The sequence below is a fragment of the Sceloporus undulatus genome, chromosome 7 (assembly GCF_019175285.1).
Source record: "Sceloporus undulatus isolate JIND9_A2432 ecotype Alabama chromosome 7, SceUnd_v1.1, whole genome shotgun sequence".
Classification (NCBI taxonomy): Eukaryota; Metazoa; Chordata; class Lepidosauria; order Squamata; family Phrynosomatidae; genus Sceloporus; species Sceloporus undulatus.
Genome location: NC_056528.1, coordinates 2,636,838 through 2,660,249, shown reverse-complemented (window position 1 = coordinate 2,660,249; position 23,412 = coordinate 2,636,838). Strand labels below are relative to the sequence as shown.

General features: G+C 43.4%; 1 protein-coding gene across 1 annotated transcript in view; it reads left to right on the top strand.

The window, feature by feature from the left end:
- The window catches only part of PEX14 (peroxisomal biogenesis factor 14), an 87,279-nt gene that overhangs the window by 28,085 nt on the left and 35,782 nt on the right, over window positions 1-23,412 (top strand). The window contains exon 3 of the mRNA XM_042479275.1: window positions 14,556-14,640. Coding sequence (XP_042335209.1) covers window positions 14,556-14,640 — 85 coding nt within the window. The remainder of the gene's footprint in view (window positions 1-14,555; window positions 14,641-23,412) is intronic.

Here is a 23,412-nt window from a genome sequence, read left to right as displayed (position 1 = left end):
GAAGGGAATTGTAGTTTATTGTGGCACTAGAGCTCTCTGACCAAGAAGACTCAGTGTCTCACAGAACTACAGTTCCCATAATTCCCCTAGTATTGAGCCAGGTCTCAAACTGGATCATTTCTGCAGCATGTTTTGGACCTTTTAAGACTTGGAAGGCACCCAACAGATATCCAAATGAAGCTACAAACTCCTAAAAGCAGGCTAAAAACAGTCCTAGAATCCAGTTTTCAAACAGATGCTGGCAAAACCTCAGGAAGAAACTCTTCCAGAACACGGCCGCATAGCCCAAAAAACCCACAGAAAAGTGTAGTTAAAACAGCAATTTTGAACATGCGAATGCCATGAAGAATAGCACTGTTTTGACTGCCCCATTCAAAGCCTAAAACAAATAATGCAGTTGTTTTGGGTTCCCCCCCCCCCCAGCGTATCCGGATGGCTGTGTTTTGATGGAGACCTCTTCCTCTCCCCCTCCCTTGTCCCCCGCTAAGGTTATCATGACAGGTCTTTGGTTTTCTTTAAAAATAGTTGAAGGTAATGGCCATAAAAGATGCCGGATGGCCCCCGTGGGAAGCTGAAGGAGTCCATTCATTCATGGAATATTTACAGTGCGGCCGACAGCCCTACAAGCCGATATTTCATGGTACCTTGGCTCGCTTTGCCGTCTTTTTTCCATGTGGGGTTGCGCAAAGGAAAAGGAGGCTGTGTGGTCCCCATCCGGCGGTGTTGGCAATTGTGCGAAGTCACAGGCTTTTATGGCCAGCATCCATAGTTTTGGGTGGTTTTTTGGGCTACGTGGCCATGTTCTTGAAGAGTTTATTCCTGACATTTCACCCGCATCTGTGGCTGGCATCTTCAGAGAATACATTCTCTAAAGATGCCAGCCACAGATGCTGGCAAAACGTCAGGAATAAACTCTTCTGGAACATGGCCACATAGCCTGAAAAACCCACAAAAATTATAGTGTTCATGCTGTGATGTTTGAGATGTGGGACCTTGAAGGTAAAGAGATGGGTTCAAATCGTCCTTCAAGACGATGGGAACCCTTGGTCCAGCCAGTCTCTATCAAGCACTTTTATTTATCAGTTGCATATATATCTATCCTTTCTTCGGTGGCTCTCTTCCTCCATTGCACTTCATTGCAACAGCCCTTCGAGGCAGATCAGATGGAGAGAGTGAGTTTTGTGGCACAGTTTTGGGGCTTTAACCTGGTTCTCCCATCTCAGACCAACTCTGCAACCAGGATTAGAAAACACAAGCACCAATTTTAGCTTCCATGTCTCCTGCCCCAAAATGAGCTGCTGGCTTTCTGTGAAAATGGAAGCACTTGTGGCTAGTATTTGTTGGATTTTGAAGTGATTTAGAGGTTGTGATACCTCCCCACATTGGGAGCCACAACTAACCTCACCCTTAGTTTAGATCCTTAAAATTGGGGACTACATCTCTGCTCTTAGGTTGGTTTGGTAATTCCCCTGCTTCAGCCGCTGTATTGCTTTTCTTTTTTCTTTTTAAAGAGCTTTCCTCCCTCTTATTCTTCCTTAAAAATGATTTTGATAACCACTCTCTTAGGTTCTAACTTGGGCCAATAAAACCGGGAGATGGGCGGACATACTTCACTTCTGAAACATGGCTACTCAGCAAAGTTGTTTCCTTCAATGAGGACTCAACCTCCCCCCCCCCATTATATATATCTATCAAAGTGTTTTAAGAGAGACTTGGGTCAATAATGCCCTGCTTTAGAATTCCCTAAATACATATTTGCACAATAGACCTTTAAAATACAGCAGTCCATCATGTAATCTCCTGTACTTTTCTATCAGCGATGCTTTATGGCCTTTAGCACTGGACAACAGTTCAAAGAAGAAGAAAAATAAGGCAACAATGCTTGCTTGGCTGGAATGAAAACAACGCCAAACCCAGACAAACCATTTCTGGGAATATTTTAGGGTTGTTTCCAATATAATAATGCACTTAAAGATGGAATTTTGTACGTCGGGGCGGGCAACCCTATGCCCTTGCGATGTTATGGAGTACAAATACAGCATCTCCAACCTTTAGTGGCAGTGTCTGGGGCTGATGGTAGTTGTAGTGCTCTATGTCTGGAGGTCACTAGGTTTCCCCCATTTCAAGCAGTCACTGTGGAATATTCATTTAGTGAGGCTTACTTCTGAGTAGGCATGACCATGATTTTGCTGTAAATCTTCAAATCCGATACGTATTAAGGTGGGGGAAGCTGTGCTGAATCTATTGGGATTTGCTTCTGAATAAACATGCATAGAAATTTGAAAGATAGAGTTACAGAGTCTAGGGTAGTGATCTGACCCATGGACTATGACTATGAAGATCAGGGTTCGATTCTCCACTCGGCCATAGAAACCCACTGGGTGGACCTTGGCCGAGTCACACGTTCTCGGCCCCAGAAAACCCTGTGATAGGTCTGCCTTAAGGGTGCCATAAGTCAGAAATGACTAGAAGGCTCAAAACAGCAGCAAAACAATTGAACATTTAAATGTATATTTAAAGATATTCTAGCCTTAACCCATCTCACTACAGAATCATGAAACTGCAGCATCCCTTACAGATATCTTAGATACACCTAGCAAAAGACATCCCACCAACTATGGAGGCTGCCTGACTATCCCACTGTTTGTTGGAATAGCTTCTTCCTACTTATGCTTGAGGTCTTTTGGAGGGCCCTCCTCTGTGTCCCATCAGTCAGAGCAATACATGGTCAGAGGGCATGGGACAAGGCCTTCTGTTTTGTGTCACCCCAGTTGTGGCAGAAGTTGGCTATAGAGTTGCTTTGGAGGACCTCCAGATGCTTACAGAAAACACTCAAAGCATCTGGAGGTCCTCCAGTGTAACTCTGTGGTCAACTTATATAGGATTTACTGTTATTTGTGATTTTCACTGTCAGGGATAAGTGTAAGAACGTATCCTTCAAGGATATGGAGATCGTACTGTATTTGTCGTTAATAAGTGCCATCAGGTAGACTTTGAATTATGGCAAACCTATGAATGAGAGACCTTCAAGTCAACCCTTTGTCAGCAGCCTTGCTCAGGTCTTGCGAACTCAGCTGTCTTTTCTTTGAATGAGTCTCTCCATTTGGAATGCAGTCTCCCTATATTTCTACCGCCTTCTACCTTGCCAGGCATTACTGTCTTTTCTATTGAATCATGTCTTCTCATGATATGTCCAAAGTATGTCAGTCCCAGTTTAGTCATCTTGTCTTCTAGGGAAAGCTCAGGCTTGATTTGCTCTTGGATTCATTCTTTCCCTTTCTTTTTGGCTGTTTCTGGTATCCGTAGGACTCTTTTCCAGCTCCACGTTTCAAATGAGTTGACTCTCTTCCTATGAACTTTCACATCTGTACATAGAAGTTGGAGCTACAACGTCACGGACAGTCCTGACTTTAGACCAGAGTAAAGTTATAGTCATATTCACAAGTTGCTTGCCTGAATAAAGCAATGGTACATTTAATTCAGAACTTGGAAAACTTACGTCTCAGAATGTGGGGAGTCTTCGGATTCTTGCACTGAAAAGTAACTTTTCTCAAGCTCTAATTTAATGGCTTTTAAAAAATGTCTCTTCCTAGCCCCTAAACAAGAGGAGGCTGAGAGCTTCTGTCCCAAGATAAGTCCCTGCCATGCAGAAAGAGTTGATGCGTGTTCCGTTTCTCTTCTTTGTTTTAACCAAGAGAGCGGATGGTGTCGCCCTCTCCTTGGCATAATCTTTGGGAAGGCTTAGTCGCGTGTGCCTACCATAACTGTAGATAACTGTATTTAAAGCAGATCTGGGGATTTTGTAGTACTTTAATAATAAAACGCATGCAAAAAGAAGGGGGGGGGAGAATAATTCTTCTCTCCCCGAAGCCTCCGCCCGTCCCTGTCCCTGTCATATGTTAGCTTTAATGAGCAATTTTGAAAAATTGAAAATAAAAGAGGAAAATGAATAGGTGTTGAACCAGCCTGTGATATGTAAATGCCAACTAGTAATTACCTAAAACCACAATTTTATTTCTGTTTCATCTTGCAAAACATTTCATTTCCATGGAGTGAAAACACTTAATTTGGGCTGCGTTTCTTCCCCCCCCCCCCCGTCGCTTGACAGAGGCAGGCGTTCCTTGTGGCTTGGGCTATAGGGGGAGCAATAGCTCTTCGCTTGGGCCCCGGCCGTGCCTCCGTTCCTTCCCAAGGTTATCCGTTTCATAGGCGCTGAGACGGAGGGATGCTGGAGTGGACAGTTGCCATGACCATCTATGCACCGGGATCATCATCATCTTCCTCATCCTCCTCTCCTTATCCCTTTCCTTTCAGCATTGGTTCACAGATGCTCGATCATCATCAACATCCTCATCCTCTTCTCCTTATCCCTTTCCTTTCAGCATTGGTTCACAGATACTTGATCATCATCATCAGCAGCAGCATCCTCATCCTCTTCTCCTTATCCCTTTCCTTCCAGCATTGGTTCACAGATGCTCCCAGGCGCCAAGAAGGGACATTGATCCTTCCAAAATCTCATGTTTTCTTGCTGCATCCGCACAAAACTAGACTGACAGTGTAGACATTCCCAAACAATATATTGCTTTTTGCTATTAGGATAACTTTTTGTCCTGGCCAAGGGAACATACTGGGATGGATATATATATATATATATATATACACACACACACACACACACACACACACACACTTTGGCAAACCATTTGGCAAACTCTTCTTTTATTCTGATAGATCCTACATACATCAGATCCTGTCTGATCTTGGAAGCTAAGCAGAACCAGCCTTGGTTAACGCTTGGATGAGAGACTGCCAAAGAATGCCAAGTGCTTAGGCTATATTTCAGAGGAAGGAACTGGCTAAACCAAGTCTCCCTTGCCTAAAAAATATCCCTATGAAATTCATAAGGTTGCCATAAGTTGCCAGGTTGTTTAAAGCCACACATACACACAAGAGGAGCTTACAAGCCATCAAGTCAGGAGAAAGAAGGAATAGTGCATATGTACAGATGTATTCTAAAATAGTCCATGGATATTTAGGGCAATAGCCAAATTCATTTTGGGCATACATTATTTCGTTTGTCATACACTTCTGTGTAGAAGAGTGGCATGGAAATATTACCAATCAAATAGATTACACTGTCTATGAGAGAGAAAGAGAAAGTGTGTGTTTCTCATGTAATACTGTATTTTTAATAGCTGAGCGGATGTTTGAACTCTGTTTTCCAAACCTAAGTCCAACGCTACCAACTACCCCTCACTTTACTTGAAGGCAAACACACACACACACGCATAGGGCAATTGGCTGGCTTGGGGGCCACTTTTCTATCTTGGGACCCTATGAAGCCTCAACAGACTACCCTAAATACCCAAAAGCAAAACAAGGAATCCAGACAGGGATGATTTTGCAAAATGGGTAGTTTTTAATGTTAAATAGTGCCGGGAATCCTTGTGACATGTTGAAAAGGTGCATCAGTGGAAGGCTTCCAGGAAAACCATTCATCCTTTGCCAAAAAGAGGCAATCCAGAGGAATGTGGGTGGTTGCATGCACCCAAGGCCAAGCTTTGCCTCTCCCTGAATTTAAGATAGTACTTCATTGGTAGAGCGTATGTTTTGCATGCAGAAGGTTCTAGGTTCAGTCTCTGGAAGTATCTTCGTTGGATCCTTTCCTTTGGGGTCTTTGAAACCCTAGAGAAATGCTGATAGCCTGTGGCCTTCCTGGGTTCAAAATCAGTTTTCTGGCTTCTCTGCCTCCATAGAAGGGCCACTGTGTAGTGCAAGAACATGTGCTTTGCACGCCAATGCTGCCAACTTCAGTCCCCAGCATCTCTTTATAGAGCGAGTAGAGTCAGAGGAAAGCAATGGCAAACCTCCTCTGAACGAACCTTGATATGTTTGCCTTAGGGTCGCCATAAGTCGGAAACAGCTCAGAGGCACACAACAACAAGTACAAATGTTAAAATTCAAAGATATAGCCGCGTTAGTCTGTAAAATCAGTAGATCCTCCATGTACAGATGTAGTATACCTTTGAACACAACATTAGGAAACAAACAGTAGAGAAGAATAGGTGCCTTCATGCCGTTCTTTGCAGAGGCGCATAGCTAACCACTGTTGGAAAGCGAGAAGTTTGGCCCGACGGATGCTTTGAATCTGATTCATCGAGGTAAAAGACACCCAATTCACTGACTTCCCGGATGCACTAATTCAGACTTGTCTTCTCAAAACTGAGGGCAACTGGCTTAAGAGCGGCTCAACCAGAAGGGTTACAATTTTGACCAACAGCTCATTAATCGGCGATACTTACGATCGCAGGATTCCTCAATGACTGCTTTCATAAATAGATTTTTAAAAAGCACCAGATGATTATAATGCAGGGAAGTGGCTATTAATGGGGCTGTTTGTCCAATTAAGTCTTGTTTAGTCGGGCCGCCGTTTGCCTTTTGACTGACCAGTCGAGCAATTAATCCATTAAATTCCAATCAATGGGTAGGTTGCCCAAACCCTCTGTAGTTTTGAGATTCGGAAGGAAGAGGAAAGTAGCTCCTTCTTCCCCAAGCTGGAAAATAAAACCTACTACAGTGTTCGAAGCAAAAGTCATTGTTAATATTTAATCTCTTTTGCACAAGGTAACCAACTATCCAATAGATCTTGCTCTCAGGAGGTTCTTCCTAATGTTGAGGTGGAATCTCTTTTCCTGTAGCTTCCATCCATTGCTCCAGGTCCTAGTCTCTGGAGCAGCAGAAAACAAGCTTGCTCCCTCCTGAGTGTGACACTCCTTGAAATATTTAAACAGGGCTATCATATCGCCTCTTAACCTTCTCTAGACTAAACACACCAAGCTCCCTAAGTCTCTTCTCATAGGGCTTTTTTGGTTTCCAGCCCCTTCACCATTTTGGTTGACCTCCTTTGGACACGCTCCAGCTTTTCATCATTTTTGAATTGGGCCCAGAACTGGACACAATATTCCAGGTGAGGCCTGACCAAAGCAGAACAGAGGGGCACTGTGACTCCACTCGATTTAGATACTATACCTCTATTAATGCAGCCTAGAATCGCATTGGCCTTTTTAGCTGCCGCATCACACTGTTGACTCAATGACTATCCAACATTGCCCTCTCCCTTCTTGGAACAGCTGTCACTATTGAATTTGACCAGTGCAAATTGAGGATACTGTAATTCCATTTCAGTCTGTGTATATTTTCAGTTATGACTCTTCTCAAATTGCAAGTTTGGAAAACTCAGATGCCGCAGGAATCAAAACCAAGAGGTTTCTTCATTTCTACAGTGCAGGCTGGGGCTTTAATCACAGCTGTATACTTTACAGTTGCTAGGAACCAGGTGCTATATGCACCACAAACACTTTGGAGGAGCAGGAGTTTACGAAAAGCCTGCTTTGGTTTGAAGCTCATCTCCAAGTCAGCGAAGAAGAAACCCAAATGGACAAGCTCCTGTTTTCCCAATCTCCTCCATACTTCATGCTTGCAAATAATTTGATGTGTATTTTTAATCTTTTCAGGACCTCTGATTTGGAAAGCGGAGCGGCGTTGTGTGCGGGTGTGCGCATATATGTGGGTATCCAACCCGGGATTGTCACTGTGAGATTGCTCTATCTGGAATCTCGAGGAGGAGCGGTGCCTCTTTAGCGAGATATATAGCTTCATAATTAGCCTCTTGCATTTTTTCACGACTGCTAGCATCAGCGTTCTGCGATGTGTTACCCTGATTAACAGCTGCTTTGCAACTACTTCCTTGTGCCACTGATGGCCATATTTGTCAAGCTATTCCTGACAAGAGGACGGATACTTCCCCCCCTCCTTTCCCATCTTACTTAAAACGCAGCATTTTCTCTCCCCCCAGAACCGCTCTGACAGGGCTGGGCCTTCCTTTCCCTTCTACCTGATGCCAGGCTTCAGAGCATTAGGAGCAAGACTTTGGGTCTGAGTGCATAATGGTTCTGAACAAGGGATGCCAGGGGTCTCCTCCTCCTCCTCCTCTTCCTCTTCTTCTTCCTTTTCTTCTTCTTCTTCTTCCTCCTTCTCTTCTTCCTCCTTCTCTTCTTACTTTTCTTCCTCCTCCTCCTCCTCTTCTTGCTCTTTCTTCTCCTCTTCCTCCTCCTGCTCCTCCTCCTCCTTTTCTTCTTCCTTTTCCTCCTCCTCTGCTTTTTCCTCTACCTTCTCTTCTTCTTTCCCTTCTTCCTCTTTTTCTTCTTCCTCCTTTTCCTCCTCCTCCGCTTTTTATTTTTCTTCTTCTCCTTCTCCCTATTCCTTCTCCTCTTCCTTCTCCTTCTTCTCCTCTTTCTCCTCCTCCTCTTCCTCCTCTTCTTCTTCTTCCTCCTCCTCTGCTTCCTCTTCTTCTTTCTTCCTTCCTTTTCATCCTCCTCTTTTTTTCCTCCTTCTCCACCTTTTCTTCTTCCTTTTCCTCTTCTTCCTGTTCTTATTTATCCTCCTTCTATTCTTACTTTTCCTTTTCCTCTACCTTCTCTTCTTCTTCTTTCCCTTCTTCCTCCTCCTCTTCCTCTTCCTCCTTTTCCTCCTCCTCCTCCTCCTCTTTTTCTTCTTCTCCTTCTCCTCCTCCTCTTCTTCCTTTTCTTCATCCTGCTCCTCTTCACCTCTTCTTCTTTTTCCTTTTCTTCTTCCTCCTCCTCCTCTTCTTTCCTTTTCTCCTCCTCCTCCTCCTCCACCTTCTTCTATCTATTTGTACCCCCTCCCCCCAAAAACTGGGACTCAAAGTAGCTTACAGTCCAAAAACACAACACTGTACAAATAAAAACCTACTAAAGTGACAATTAAAATGGAATTAAACTATTGGAATTAAAATAGAATTAAACTATTAAACTTATTGTAAGGCATGTCCCTTATTTAAAGACCAGAAGGTTTGTCCCTTATGCAGAGCGAATGAACACAATCCTCTTAATGTCCCTTATGTAGAGCCATTGTGGATTTTGACTCTCCTTTATTGCTCTTTTGAAAAGCTATTCTGAACAAGGATGGAGAAATTGGACAATTTCAGCTCTGTCTCATGTTTCTGCACTTCTGCCCCTTGGTCTTGTTTTGCCTTGTTTCCACATTAATGTGAAAACCTTTTTAAAAAGCATAACAATATATGCGCAGTGCGTATATATGTATTTCTTCTTGAAAATATTACAGGAACAGGAATTTCGAAGGTACTTAGTATAGGACATTCCCAACATTTGGATCAAGCTTCTCTGCAGTTGCTCCCATTGCAGTTCCAAAGCTTGAACTGGGAAATGTAAAGATGGGTGGAGAAATGGGAGTATCCCATTCAACAGTCATATAAAAAGCCTTTACCTCCTTCTTTGCTCAAAGATTATAACTTTTTTTGGCTTAGTTAAAATATCCACAGAAGAAACAGGAGACAAGTCTGAAGATGCTCAGAAGGTGGTGTTTTTTATTAGTCGAAAAACCCAACAACGTGTTTCAACCTGTGAGTGTTCTTAAGGCCTTCTTTGGGGGCTGAATAAAATCATAAAAGGACAGCATGTAAATACATAAGATCACATTATGTGAAATCATTATTACATTGGTACTTTGCCTAAGGCAATACTTATTTAGGATCAAACCTTGGACATTTTTAGTGTAGGGGCTCATACTGGTTACTGGATTCCACTGGATTGTCCCCAGTACCCTCCTCATTTCATTAAAATACCATCATATGCTTCAGTTAACAAAGCCTCCGACAGTGAAGCTCCTTTTTGCAAAGCCTTTTTGTGCCTCCCGAGTTTCCTTTTCCTCCTGATGCTCTCTAGCTGGATGCTTTTTAGCAACATTGCCATAGGGAGAGTGCTAGAAAAACACAGACTTTCAGTGTTGGGTTGCAACGCTATGTCTGTAATACACAACATTATTATTATTATTATTATTATTATTATTATTAGTTTTATTTATACCCCGCCTTTCCATATGATCAAGGCGGCTTACAACAGAGTCTCAGAATACAAAGCAAAACATGCCATAAAGCTTGAATTATGGAAGAGTGGGAATATATGTGAAGCTGAAGGCTTTCTTGACCAGCATCCATAGTTTGTTGTGGGGATTTTGGGCTCTGTAGCCATGTTTTAGAAGAGTTTATTCCTGATGCTTCACCAGCATCTGTGGCTGGCATCTTCAGAGAACGCTGGCATGGAAGAGAGTTGGGTGTGTGTGTGTGTGTGTGTGTGTGTGTGTGTATGTGTGTGTGTGTGTGTATATATATCTGTGTATTGTTCTCTCTTCCATGCAATTACTACAATGATTGCTTGCCAATGTTAAGTGGTGCTGAAGGGATGTAGGAACTTATCCCTCTTCTTTCCTATCGCTATACCATGCTATCTTCTGTTAAAGAAGCCATGCCCAAGAAGACGTCTACTTGGTTAACTGAGGTAGATAGTTATTCTGATTTCTAATCAGTTATCTCTTTTTCCGGAGGCCTGGAAACTTGGATGAAGCTGCCTTAGGAAATGGAAATGTTTCCCCTGCAATGCTGGTTGCAGACTTCTCTTCTGTTCGTAAGAGAGAGAGAAAGGTGGAGGGAAGAGGGAATCTTCCTTTCTAAGCTATAATTTTGTAATGTCATTTTCAATCAATAGACCTTTAGCAAAAAGATGAGACAGATGATGGAGGAGGCCCTTTAAATAATTTAGCTCTTGTTAATGGAGCGATTTCATTTTTTTGATAGAACAGCTTTATTGAAAAGTAGGTTTTTGCTCGGCGTTGTCTTCCTGGTTTGCACAAATCCAATTGTGTGTGTGTGTGTGTTGCCAATGCAATGCTCAGAAAGCTACAGTCCTTGTCAGTTTCATCTATTAGAGGCACTACTCTTAGTTTAGAGGGGAAATACTTCTTTGCAGCCGAGGGTGAGGTTTCTGTTTAGCAAAGTCAGCAAGGTGCCGGGTCTTTTTCTCCAAACAGGATATGAATCTGGACCGCCAGGCAAACAACCTGCTGCCTTCCTGATGTTTTGGACTATATGCCCCATAAACCCGAGACAATATTATCGATAGCCAGGCATCTGTAGCCCAAGATTTGAGATCCAGTATGTGCAGCGGAAGGCCAGAGTTCGAATCCCTACTCAGCCATAGAAACCCACTGGGTAACCGTAGGAAAGTGGCACCCTCTCAGCCACATGGGAATATGTACAAACTTCCTTTGAATATATCACCTTTTTCCCCAGCATGGTATAGTGGTTTTGAGGGTTGTAAATGTGGCAGCCCCTTTCTAGATTACATGCAAACCCCAGAACGCAGCCTTGACTAGAAGAAAGTTTGCCTGGTTTTGCTTTAAGTAACTAAAGGTCTCCACTGCTATCTATTGCAAATCACCTGGGGATCTGCCAGTATAACAGCAGATCCATAGCAGGCATGATCTATGCTGTATCATACCATATTCACTTACTTTGGCCGGCGTAAGTAACCGATTAATGGGTTGTTTCTGATAAGAACTTAAGAAATTTCAAGCATCCATGGCTTGAAAATATTCAAAAAAGTATAAAATCCAAATAGCAAACCTTGATTTTGCCATTTTATATAATGGACACCATTTTGTTCTGCAACTATATTTAATGGGACTTGGGCATCCATGGATTTTGTTATCCCTGGAGCGTCCTGGAACCAAACTCCGGTGGATAACAAGGTCCCACTGTATTTATACCTTTATCCAAAATTTCGTATAGTTTTAATCTATATTGTTTTAAATATGTTGCTAGGTGTCTTGAATCCAGTTGTTGGGAGGGAGGCAGGATATAAAGGATAACAACAACAACACAATTTCTTCCTAGATGTGCTCATGGATCCTCTCCAAGACTTTATTCCTCTGGACACCAATGTCTTTTATTAACTGCTGCCACCATAGATACCATGTGGCTGAACCTAAGCTTTCCGATATGTAGCATTCTTAGAGGCAAAAGTGCATCATTTATTAAGCAGGATTTGAGCGTAACATCCCAGATTACAGTACTTATTTAAAACATTTGAATCACGTCTCTCTTTCATTCATATCCCAAGTAACTGTAACCCTGACTCTAACTCTCCTCTGTTTCTGGCCCTGACGCTCTTGACCACTCAAACCCCTCGCCAACTAGTTCCTGACCATTACCGACTACCCTCTCATCCCTGATCTTCTGTCATACGCCAGCCTTTCCAAATTCCTCCCACTGAGACCTTAAGCTCGAGTCAGTCAAACGGCACGATCTAAAAGGTTTTGAGAGTTGCCTTCCAGTGGGCCTTTGCCAGCGTTTTGGCCTTGGGCATCGCTTTCCCTCCGAACAGCGGAAGGCCGTCAAAAGAGTTGCAGAAGGAACAAGGCATTCATATAAAAGCAAAGTAGCTTTTGATATGTTGTCACATCCCTGCCTTTGCTTATTCGGACATCCTTCTTATTCAGCACATTTCCCCCCCGCGGTTATTAATTTGTGCCGTTTATCCTTTGCATCTGGCGCATCGAGACCCGCGCCGTTTAAATGTGCAATTTCCCTATTGCTGGCGTTTCCAGCGAGGCAGTTCGAGAGGGGCATAAACAAGACCAAAGTGCCACTTTATGTGTCGCAGAGGGGTGGGTGGGTTCCATATCATTTTACGATCGGGAATGATGGAGTGCTAAACTTTAAAAAGAGAGTCCCTTTCCCCTCGCCGCCGCATGTACCTCTGCCATTCCTCCCCATTTCTCCTTCAACCCTGAAGTGCGCTGGGACTTGGTCAAATTTCCCGTTAAAATAAAAATGCGGATTTCATCTTCCTCCCAAATTCATTTATCATGCTTTTTAAAAAGGTGTTTTTCTGCCTTACCTGATGTCTAAATTGGATTGGCTCATTTATGCTGTTCTTTGCTGTATCCCCCCATGCTTTTCTTAAATGAATTAGTAATGACAGCATACTCCATCATACCTCTCTACAGCCACTTTAAGGGGAAAGCCGGGTGATCTAAACCTTTTAACCTATTAAAGATGATTTCCCCCAATTGAATCAGACCCACCGCAGGTGTAATAACTAATCATTTAAACTACACCTCCTATTATGTTTTTTTAAGCCATTATGCATGTTGGATAGATGATAATTCATGTTTATTGCATTGTCCGATGGATCCGTTTTGCCTACACTCATCTGATTAATGTATTTAAAGAAATAAGAGATGCAATTTAAAAGGGGGGAAAACACATGCACACATACAACATTGATGGAATGCACCAAGGACTACATCAAAAGGGCCATTAAAACCCATCAGAACTCTGCTCTTTGACCTGAGATGCATATTTGAAAACCAGGTGATGACAGGCATTTGCTTGAGTTATGGCAAGAGGTTTGGGTTGGGTTGTTTCCCTCCTCAAAAACAGAGACAAGGATGTTCTCCAACCCTTGCCTTGAAGATGCTGTGGTTGAAAGGATCGCAGTGCCCATTAAATCACCTTCTTTTCCTTTTCTAAGCCCAGGTTCTTCTGAAACTAAATGGCGAACCAACAGGATCCAATGGAAGCCCTGGCCAGGCTGCGTCAATGGAAGCAACTCTTTGATAGCTAGTATGGGTTCCTATGGAGAGAAATGCATGAAGGGGTTTGGGGGCCATCCAGATGTCTTAACATTTTAGAAGGGCACTTTTATGTTTGTTACAGATACAGGGAGATCTATCAGTCTTCCTATCTCTCTTTCTCTCTATCACATTTACATCTCACCTTTCTGTTTAGATGCAACCTCTTTTCTTGTCATTTGAATCCAGTGGTTTCTTCTCTGCTCTCTGCAGCAACAGAAAACCAACTTGCTCTATCTTCTCTCTGAAATCCCAACAGATATTTAAAGATTGCTTTTGTGTCACCTCTTAGTTTTCTCTTCTTCTCCAAGTTATACATACCCATTTCTCTTGAGGCTGTGTCCACACTGCAGAAATAATCCAGTTTGACACCGCTTTAATTGCCGTGGCTGAATGCTGTGGGATTCTAGAAATTGTGGTTTGTTGTGGCATCGGAGCTAAATGTCTCACAAAACCAGGATTCCCAGAATCCCAGCATTGAGCCATGAAGTTAAAGTGGTGTCAAGATGGATTATTTCTGCAGTGCGGATAGGCCCCAAATCATTACTCCTAACATTAACAGCAACAAAAGGTGTCTTTACATTGAATTGTTTAATTCCTGACGTTTAGACATCTTTGCTATAATAGCATCTTTATTATAATGGCCCAGTTTCATGATATCCCCATCGGCAAAGATTAGATAGGCTGCTATTCATTTCTCCTTATTTGCCCCCTTTCTGGAATTGTTCTGCTTGTGGTTTTCAAGGTGTGTGGCCTAAAATGGTGTTAAAAAGTTGTGATCTTACTCTGAAATGGGTGTATGCATCACAGAAGAAGCAGAATTTGTCTGAAGGGTGTATGCATTTAGCTTGTGCTAGATCTTATCTTCCGGGGATCTTTGACAGATTGTCGGTGCTTGATCTGCAGTATTTCAGCACAGTTAAAGTGCTTTCTGTTACATGGGATTTTGACATCAGGGCTGCCTTGTTTAATGCTTTGTGTGTGTTTTGCAAACTGGATTCTGAGTGTCACCTGGTTTAAACATCTTCCTCTTTTCCACACAGATCGCAACAGCAGTGAAGTTTCTACAAAACACCCGGGTCCGCCAAAGTCCGCTTGCAACTAGAAGACTGTTTCTTAAGAAAAAAGGTACCAGATCGTAACAGTTCACTAAGATCTCAACCTGTCCTTTATAACCTTTTTCTCTTGCTGAAACGTTTCCCAGTTTGTTTAGCCTATTCTTCCCCTTGTGTGATATGTCATCTTGATGTCTCCCTCGCCCCCATGTCCTCTTGAACTCCGGAAGCATCCCCATGTGTCCAAACCCACAAATCTTCAGGACAAGGCTTTGTGTTTTGCAGCTGTTAATCTTTGAAATTTTAAAGATTTTATTGAAAGTACTATGCAAAGTAAAAATACACTGCAAGGCTCTCAGTTACTTGTTGTGATGTTCTAACATGGCAATAAGGAATAAGGAGATGACAAAGAGAAACCATTGCTCATACATTTCAATAGAAGTAGACCACATAGCTAAATATAAGTCCAATTGTAGATTGCGTTGCTATATCTTTCAAGTGTTGGAAGCGTTCTTAAATTTTCTAACATTGGTGGGAATGTGTTACCTTTCCAATACTGGAGTATCGGTCTTTTAGCGGTCAAGAGGGCACAAATGATCCATTTCCATTGACCATGTGTTAAGTTCCAAGACACAAGTAAGTAGTTTATGGAATATGTGCATCACTAAATATAAGAGCATCTTACAGTGCCAGGTTTATTCGTGTAATTGCTTCCACCCAAAATTGGGGCAGCTATGCAGCATTTCCAAAACATATAGGTTAGAGAAGCATTAACAGTATTACGCCTCCAACAATGAGCAGATTTACGGTAAGTAAGTCCATATTTAAAATGTTTTGGTGACCAATATACCCAAAGCCTGGGGCGCCACTAGGGCAATGCAGGGTGTTCAGGCGGCACCATATGACAATCCTAAGGCGGGTAACACCACTGCTCTCCAAAGGTCTGCCTTTTGGCCGAAATGGGTTGTGACGGTCACCCTTTAAAACACTGAAGCTCCTTGGAAGAGAAGGTGTAAGTAGTGTGAGGCTCCTTGGATAAAGAAAGAAGAGGCGTCATGTTTTAAATTCTTTTTACTGTTTTGAATTGTTCTTTAAAACATCACATCTTACCAAATGTTCCCTTTAACCCCACGAATTGATGTAAATGTAGATACACTTAGGCTGCGCAGAAGACGGCTGTAATTAAAAGGTAGAATTTTAATTTTGCTAGTTGGTTATGTCACAACTGTTGCCTTAGTGATAAATGGGAATTACAGTTTGCGCGTATCGTGAATGCAGAAAAACTTTACTAAGGGTGGTATGAGGGAAGGTCAGTGCAGGGGTGACTTTCTGACGCCAGTCTAATGATACCGCTTCTCAAAACCAATATACAGTGCGCCTGTGCCATACATGAAGCCGCACGGGGAAAGAATGAATGGCATGCGTGCCCACAGCCCACACGCTCTGCCGTGCTGCAAACATGAGCCCCATTATATTCAATGGGGCTCACGCATACGAATTTTTCGCCTTATGCAGGGTGTGTGTGTCCGGAACGAATCCCCATGTAAGGTAAGGGACCATTGTACTTGAATTGCTTGTGTTTTGCAACTGTGAAGGGACACAAGTTGCTGGTGAAACATAACATGGAGCAATAGCTTAGGTTGCAGACATCTAAATTGATATCCTCTCGAAAGAAAGAACCATGGAGCATTACAGGCTTTCAGTTTGGCCAGTTCTGACTCCTTCGTGGTATTTGCTGCGGGGCTGGCCATCTGCAGGTGAAACGGTCAATGGCTTCAGAAGATAGCCAGGACTTGCAATGAAGGGCACAGCCATGGTCTGTGAAATGAGGTCGGGTTAAGGTTAAATTTGGGGTCAGCCTGCCTTTCACAGTCTAAAAGGGCACGCAATTGACTGCCGAGTCCTTTCAGAAACAAAGAAGGAACCGCGTCTCGGTAAATTCAGCATCATTTCCAGCAGATGGAAGCTGCTCTGTCTCTGGCCCTTCTACCATAAATATCTTCAAGGATATTAAAAGAAGTGAGGATCTAAAGTTTTAAAGGTGTCAGAGCAAGAACAGAGAAAGATGGAGGGGTATTTTGGATTCAGTCCTGCAAATCCTGTGTGGTCGGATCACAGTCTGTTAGACTGGAATGAGGAGTATTTTATACATATAGACAAGCCCAAAATCAGATTTTTAAGGGATATGCAGTCAAAGCCAGACCAGGGTGGACAAATATGTCCGTCCCATTATCCCCCACCTTTGAATCTAAAGTCCTTTCACACCTGAAATTAACCAATTTGTTAAATTTCTAACAAAACGTGAAATGAAAAACCGCATCTGTTGTTATTAGTTTCATTTGGCCTAAAGACACCTGATTCAGTGTCAGACGGTGGCCAGATTGTAGAGATAAAGAACTTGCGGAAACCATAAGACCTGCGACGTCTGCTTTTTGCATTGCAGAAAAAGACATCTTTATTCGATTAGGCGCTGAATTACAGACCCTCCGGACGCAGCGACCTTTCGACAATCGGGGCTCACGCCTCCAAGACGTTCCTCGCCGTCACAAACGGCTTTTGAAACTTTTTGCTTCCAGGGCTGCTATTTTGCCACGCAAGTCTTTTTCTCTATGTCTGTTTCTCTCTTCTCCTTTCTCTCTCTCTCTCTCTCATATTTTTCCCCTTGAAATATGCGGACCTACGGGGAGTAATTAATCATAAAAGCTTTGGGATTTCAACTCTATCATCAAAGCAATGAAGCAAAGGAAAGCTGAGCCTAAAAGCTGCGCTGATTACCCACGGTAACCTGAGATGAAATCTATAGTTGCCGAGAGAGATCCTTTCGCGGCTCCTTTTCTTCTGGTCCTCACCCACCCCACTAAAAAATAACACAATTCATGCTGTATTATAGCGGCCGGTGCATTGTACCACTTATTCCCTGTGTTCCTCTCTCTTCGTTGTACTTCTCTTTCAGACGGGTTAGGATTTCATTTGCAAAAGGTACTCGGAGCAATGTAGAGACAAACGTCTGGGGTGTTTTGGTGCCGCGCTCCCCGGTTGCCGGCTTTACGGAATAATCTTACTGTTGTTGTTGTTATAAATATCTGACGCTTCATCTAATATGTTTAATTTTAATAAATCCCTGACCGGGAAGAAGCAAAGATTTGGAAGGGAGGGGGCAATGTCAACAAACTGGCAGAGGAGGCCAGAAGAGAGCAAGAGAGAGAGACGCTGACCCGATTAAAGCGTCTAATGAATTACTTGGCTAATGATTACCAAAGCAAAGAGGGGGAGAAAACCCACACAAACCAACCCTCTTTGCTGCACACAAACCTATAGCTGACTGATCTCGGAAGCTAAGTTGGGTCAGCCCTGATTAGTGCTTGGAGGGGAGACTGCTAATGAATACCAGATTCTGTAGGCTGTATTTCCTAGGAAGGAACTGGCAAAACGTCCTTGCCTAAGGAAACCCTATGAAATGCATGGTGTTGCCATAAGTTGACAAGGGCCTTGGAGAGACACACACAAATGCAAATGTTCAGACACCATCCTAGTTCTGCAAGGTCTTTTGAAGATTTGCATGAGATTCCTGGTCCTTGGACACTGACTCCTTTTAAACTCCTGAGTAAAAAGGAGACTCTAATGAGAAACTTCTAGTTATTAGAATCATTTATCTCCTCTCCCACTCCCATTTTTAAAGCCTTGTGCTGGCCTTTGGTGGAATTTATGAGTTTCTTCCTTTCTGTTGCAAATTTCTTTCTGCGGGAAGGACAAGAGCAGAGGTTGCCCTTCTGAATATATCGGAGAGAGGAACACTCGCCGCTGCATTTTTGGTTATATAAAAACAAATCTGTTGTTCGTGACTATGGCAAGCAGAAGCAGAGGACATGGGGGAAGGAGGAAAAAGTTAAACTCACCAGGAAAAATGGTTTTAGCAGGTGCATGGCAAAAGTTATGGGAGACAGAAATGTACAGTCAACCCTCCTTATCCACATGGGTTCAAGCATCCTGGGAGTCCAAAATCCCTTAAAGAGCACAGTTTGGGGACTACTGGTATAATGGGTCTTTAGTATTCACTGGGGTTTGGTTCCAGGACCCCCCTATGGATAACAAAATCCATGGATGTTCAAGTCCCATTATATACAGTGGCATAGCAAGATGGTGTGTCTTATATAATATGGACAATCAGAGTTTGCTATTTAGAATTTGTATCTTTAAAATAGATTTCCAAGCCGTGGATGCTTGAATCTGTGGTTAAAAAAAATCTGTGGATAAGGAGGGCAGACTCAAAAAAATGTTTCCCCGCCATTGCGATGTGTTGCAGAATCCCTACTAACCTCTTTCAGAACTCTAGGCCATTGAGGTCCACTTGGGCAGACCTTGCATCTCAAGAAGGTGCCAGAGAATCAGCAGGACTTCAGTCTCGAAGAAGGGATGTCTCCCCGTCTTGAAGGGATCTAAAAGAAGGGAATGCCTGCCCTAAGATACGTAGCGCACAGCGTTAGGTAGATTTAGACCATTTTATGGAAGAGGATAAATCTGCGGCTTCCAGTTTTTATTAACTGCAGATCAACTCCAAGGGAGTCTATTGCTTTCATGTCCTGCTTCTGCACTTCCTGACGGCATTCGATTGACTGCTGCAGGAAGGATTTGTGGTGGATTTTTGTTTGAATGTACTAAATGGCCAACACAGCTACCCCTCTATGTTTACTGCAGGAAGGAGTGGGTTTTGCATCTGATATTCTCAGGCTTTTGTGGGGATGGCTGACTTGGTGGAACAAGTGGAAATGCAGGGTCACCTGGAGGAGGAGATCCAAGGTTTAAGAAGAGCCAGTGGATCTTCAGACTCATGTGTTTTGGTGAAGCAAGGGCTTCAGGGTTGAAGCATATGGACTTTCTTTTTATCTGCAGGATAGAAGACATCATCTGCTGCTAACAATGTTGAAGCTTCCTTGTTTCCTGAAATGAGGTCTTCCTTCACAGTCTTGAGATGTGACTTCGTTGTCATTTTGGTTGTGTGCCTTTATTTCGGACTTATGGCAAACCTATCGCAGGGTTTTCTTGGCAACATTTGTTCCTGGGGGGGTTGCCTTTGCCTGAAACTGAGAGAGTGTGACTTGACTAAGGTCACCCTGTTCTCCAGCATCATAGTCCCATGCTCAAACAACCACACCATGCTGACACTCCTTTACCACGGAACAATATACAGGTATACTTCAGTTTAACAGGATATTTGGTACCAGAAGCAAAAACGACAGTTTCTTTTTCACACAGAGGTTAAAAAAAAGAGAGATCCAATTGAATGTCACTTCTGTTAAAAACACCTTGTTTAAACCAGTTTTCAAATCCAAATGCAAAAATGCAATTTGGATTTGAAATGCAAAAGGCAGAGTGTGCCGTTTTAAACAAGATTCTGCCCTATGATTCAAACCAACCCTTACCTAAATGTGTGTGTGTTGGTAACCTATTGAGGGTTTTAGATTCTGGTGGCTGTGAACTGCCCCCGAGGGCATTTGCCGGTTGGAGAGTCCAATAAATTTAATAAATAAAGCCGCAATCGCAAAGAGAACCCGATTGTCAAAGCCGACCCGGGGCTTGTAATAGAGCAAACAAACTGCTCCCAGTGGGGGCAAGAGGCTCTTATTTGGAGAGATGAGTAGGAGGAGGCCAAGGGAAACGGTGCCCTCCTCTGCGTTGCCTCCATTGATCTGCTTCATTGCCTAAACTTGATAGGGAAGATGCGGAATCTGCAGGCCAGAAGTCTTCTGCCAAGGCTTGGTTGCCCATGGTCTCCGGTGTCTGGTGTCAGGGCCATTCAGGGAGACAAAGTGATGACGGCTAGGGGAAGCCTTCAGGAAGAGCTGCTTGACAGGAGGAGAGAAAGCAGGAGAGGATGTGATGAAATTCTTTATAAGCTACGGTTCATAATTACATTTTCTTCCTCTGTAAACCCAGACAGCATAGTGCTTTAAGAGCTGGATTCTGTGTGCCTTTCACGTCATTTTTGTCTTATGGCTAAGGCGACCCTTGTTCAGAGGGCGTTTGCCATGGCCATCCTCTGGCCAGGGTTCAAATCCCTGCTTGCCCATAGAGACCTGCTGAATAACCCCGGGCTCACATTTTCTCTTCTTCAGAGGAAGGCAAGGGCGAACCCCTCTGTACAAATTCTGCCATGAAAACGGCACAATGGGTTTGCTTTAGGATCAATGTAAGTGACAAATGTGACATGCCCCGGATTACCCATTGGGTTTCTATGGCTGAGCAGGGAATCCAACTCTGGTCTCCCAGAGTGCTAGTACAACACTCAAACCACTATATTTCACACCATGCTGGGATGTAAACTATGCTAGTGGTCACTTTCCAAGCTGACACAAAGCTATGCCTAGCTGACAATACTAAATCATAGAATCAGAGTGTGGAGAGATCTTGTAGCACCTTTGAAACTAACTGAAAGAAATTGGCAGCATGAGCGTTCATAGACTTCAGTCTACTTCCTCAGATGCGTTTGGTGCTACAAGATCTCTCCACCTACTAATCCTACAAACTATATCTTTGAATTGTACTTACAGAATTAGATAGGACCTCAAGGGCCACCTAATCCAGCCTCTGCCTTGCATGAATACAAGTATGGGACGTCGGGTTGGAAATCATGTGGCCTTTCAGATGTTGTTGGACTTCAGCTCCCAGCATTCTTCACCATTGCCCATCCTGACTAAGACTGCTGGGACTTGTAGTCCAGCAGCATCTCAAGGTCCAAATAGTTCTTGCCCTGGGTTTGTTAGATCCATGGTCTGACTCCAGAAAATATGAACACTTCCTGTGTGAAAGGAGAATCTAAGTATTATTAGAGTAAACCTGCCATGACTAGCCCCTTGCTATCAAGAGTTCTGTGTGAGTAGAAAGTCTACATGTCCTACACCTTCCGGTTGTTGTATTTGCTCAGTGTAGCTATCATAGCCTTTCCTTTTCTTTCTTTTGGCCTCGGATGTGGGAGTCACAAAGGAACGGACCCCAAAATGCACCCATAACCCATCCAAGGAGCCTAGAAGGAACAATTTGCAGGTGGAGCAGCTTCCAAAAAGGAGCTAATTCCAATCTCTCTCTTTCTCTCTCTCTCTCCCCGTCTTTTATTACTTCTTTCTTTTTCATCATTTAACTCCATTTCGCCAGGCCGTTTGCATGTCCTTGAATGGAAGCTCGTTACCGTGAAAGCTTTTTTAGCATTGATTTCATAACCGCCTTAATTTAATAGCTCCATCATTACTGAGAAGCCCTGCGAGTAAGGCCCAGGCTTTCCAGGTCAGTGACCTTTTAATTACAGCCCTTGCTCTGATGGCCGGGTTATCGACTGGACGGCTCCCGGATTGCGGCGGCGGCAGAAAACAAGGAGGTTTCCTCCCTATTTTCCACGGAGGGGAGAAGGAAGAGGAAGAAAGTAGGGGCAAAGTCAACCTCCTGCATTTCTAAAATTAATTTTCCTCCTCGGCTTGGTAATTAATTTTTCAGCAGCAGCGTCGCAGCGCAGTTCAAGCAACTTCTATTTCTCCTGCTTTTTTGGCAAAGCAAAGGGCAAGAAGCTGTGCGTTTTCTATCCTGGAGTTCGTTCCTGTGCATGATGTCTTGTTCACAAAAAGGCAGGTGGATGAGAGGAACCTTGTCATTTATTTCAGATATGATAATATTTTGTATCCCGCCCTGTCTCCAAAGATCTCAGGGTGGCTTGAGCCTTGGCAGTTAAAGCAGTCTCAAACTGCATTAATTCTGCGGTGTAGATGCAGCCTCTCTCGTTCCCTCCATCAAACATCCAACAGGGCCAGCCCTACTGTTAGGCAGAGTGAGTGAATCTGGGATCTTCTGTTCTATCACTGAGTTATGGCCTTCCTTTTAGGAAGTTATTGAATGAGATCCAAGTGGCTGGCACAGTTGGCCCTCCACATTTGCAGATTGGACTTTTGCGGATTTAATTATTTGTGGTTTTAATTAATATGTTCACTCTGAGGATCTCTAGGTCCTCCAGAAGTTGACCATAGAGTTGTGCTGGGGAACCTAGACGCTACTAGAGAAACACTTCTCTAGGCATTTGTAGGTCCTCCAGCCTGATTCCATGATCAACGTCTGGCAGATGTTGGCCATAGAGTTGCACTGGAGGACCTGGAGATTCCCAGAGAAGTGTTGTCTTTGGTAAAAAGAATAGTCTTTTTTGTATGTGGTTTTTCCACATTCACGGATGTCCTTCACCCCTAAGCCCAGTGAATGTGGAGCGACTGCTGTACATCTTTGGTTTAAGATCAGCTCTTTCTGCAGCTGTCCTGGGCTATATGGGAGTTCTCCAGGTAAGAGGAGAGTATGATACCTAGATAGCAGTTGTGGGATGAGAGGTAAATTCAAGAGTAAGTTCTCTGCACCCATAGACTGCCTGAGTTAAGACCACTGGCCCTTGTAGTTCAGACATGGGCAAAGTGTGGCCTGCAGATTGCATGCAGCACCTTAGACCCCAAAGAGCATCTTTTTACCTGTGCAAGTACCAATCTGTAACCGTTCCAAACCAATCCAATGCTATCTGTATTTGTGGATGACCAAAACCCTAAGTCAACATAACCTTTTTTTGGCCACGCAGAGGGACTCTGCCAGCTACCTCCAGCTTCCCAGTACAAAAATTGAAGTACAGTGCTTATACCGGGCCTGTTGGATTATTTATTCCTTTTTTCTTTCTTTCTGAAATTGATTGAGAATCCTCATCCATCTGTTATGAAAGGCCATCTTCCCATCTTGACAGTCTTGCATCTACATATCCGCCACCTGACATTTTTGTGCCTGGGTCTATTCATCATGCTGTCTCTTTCCTCCCATCAATCCCTTCATGGTG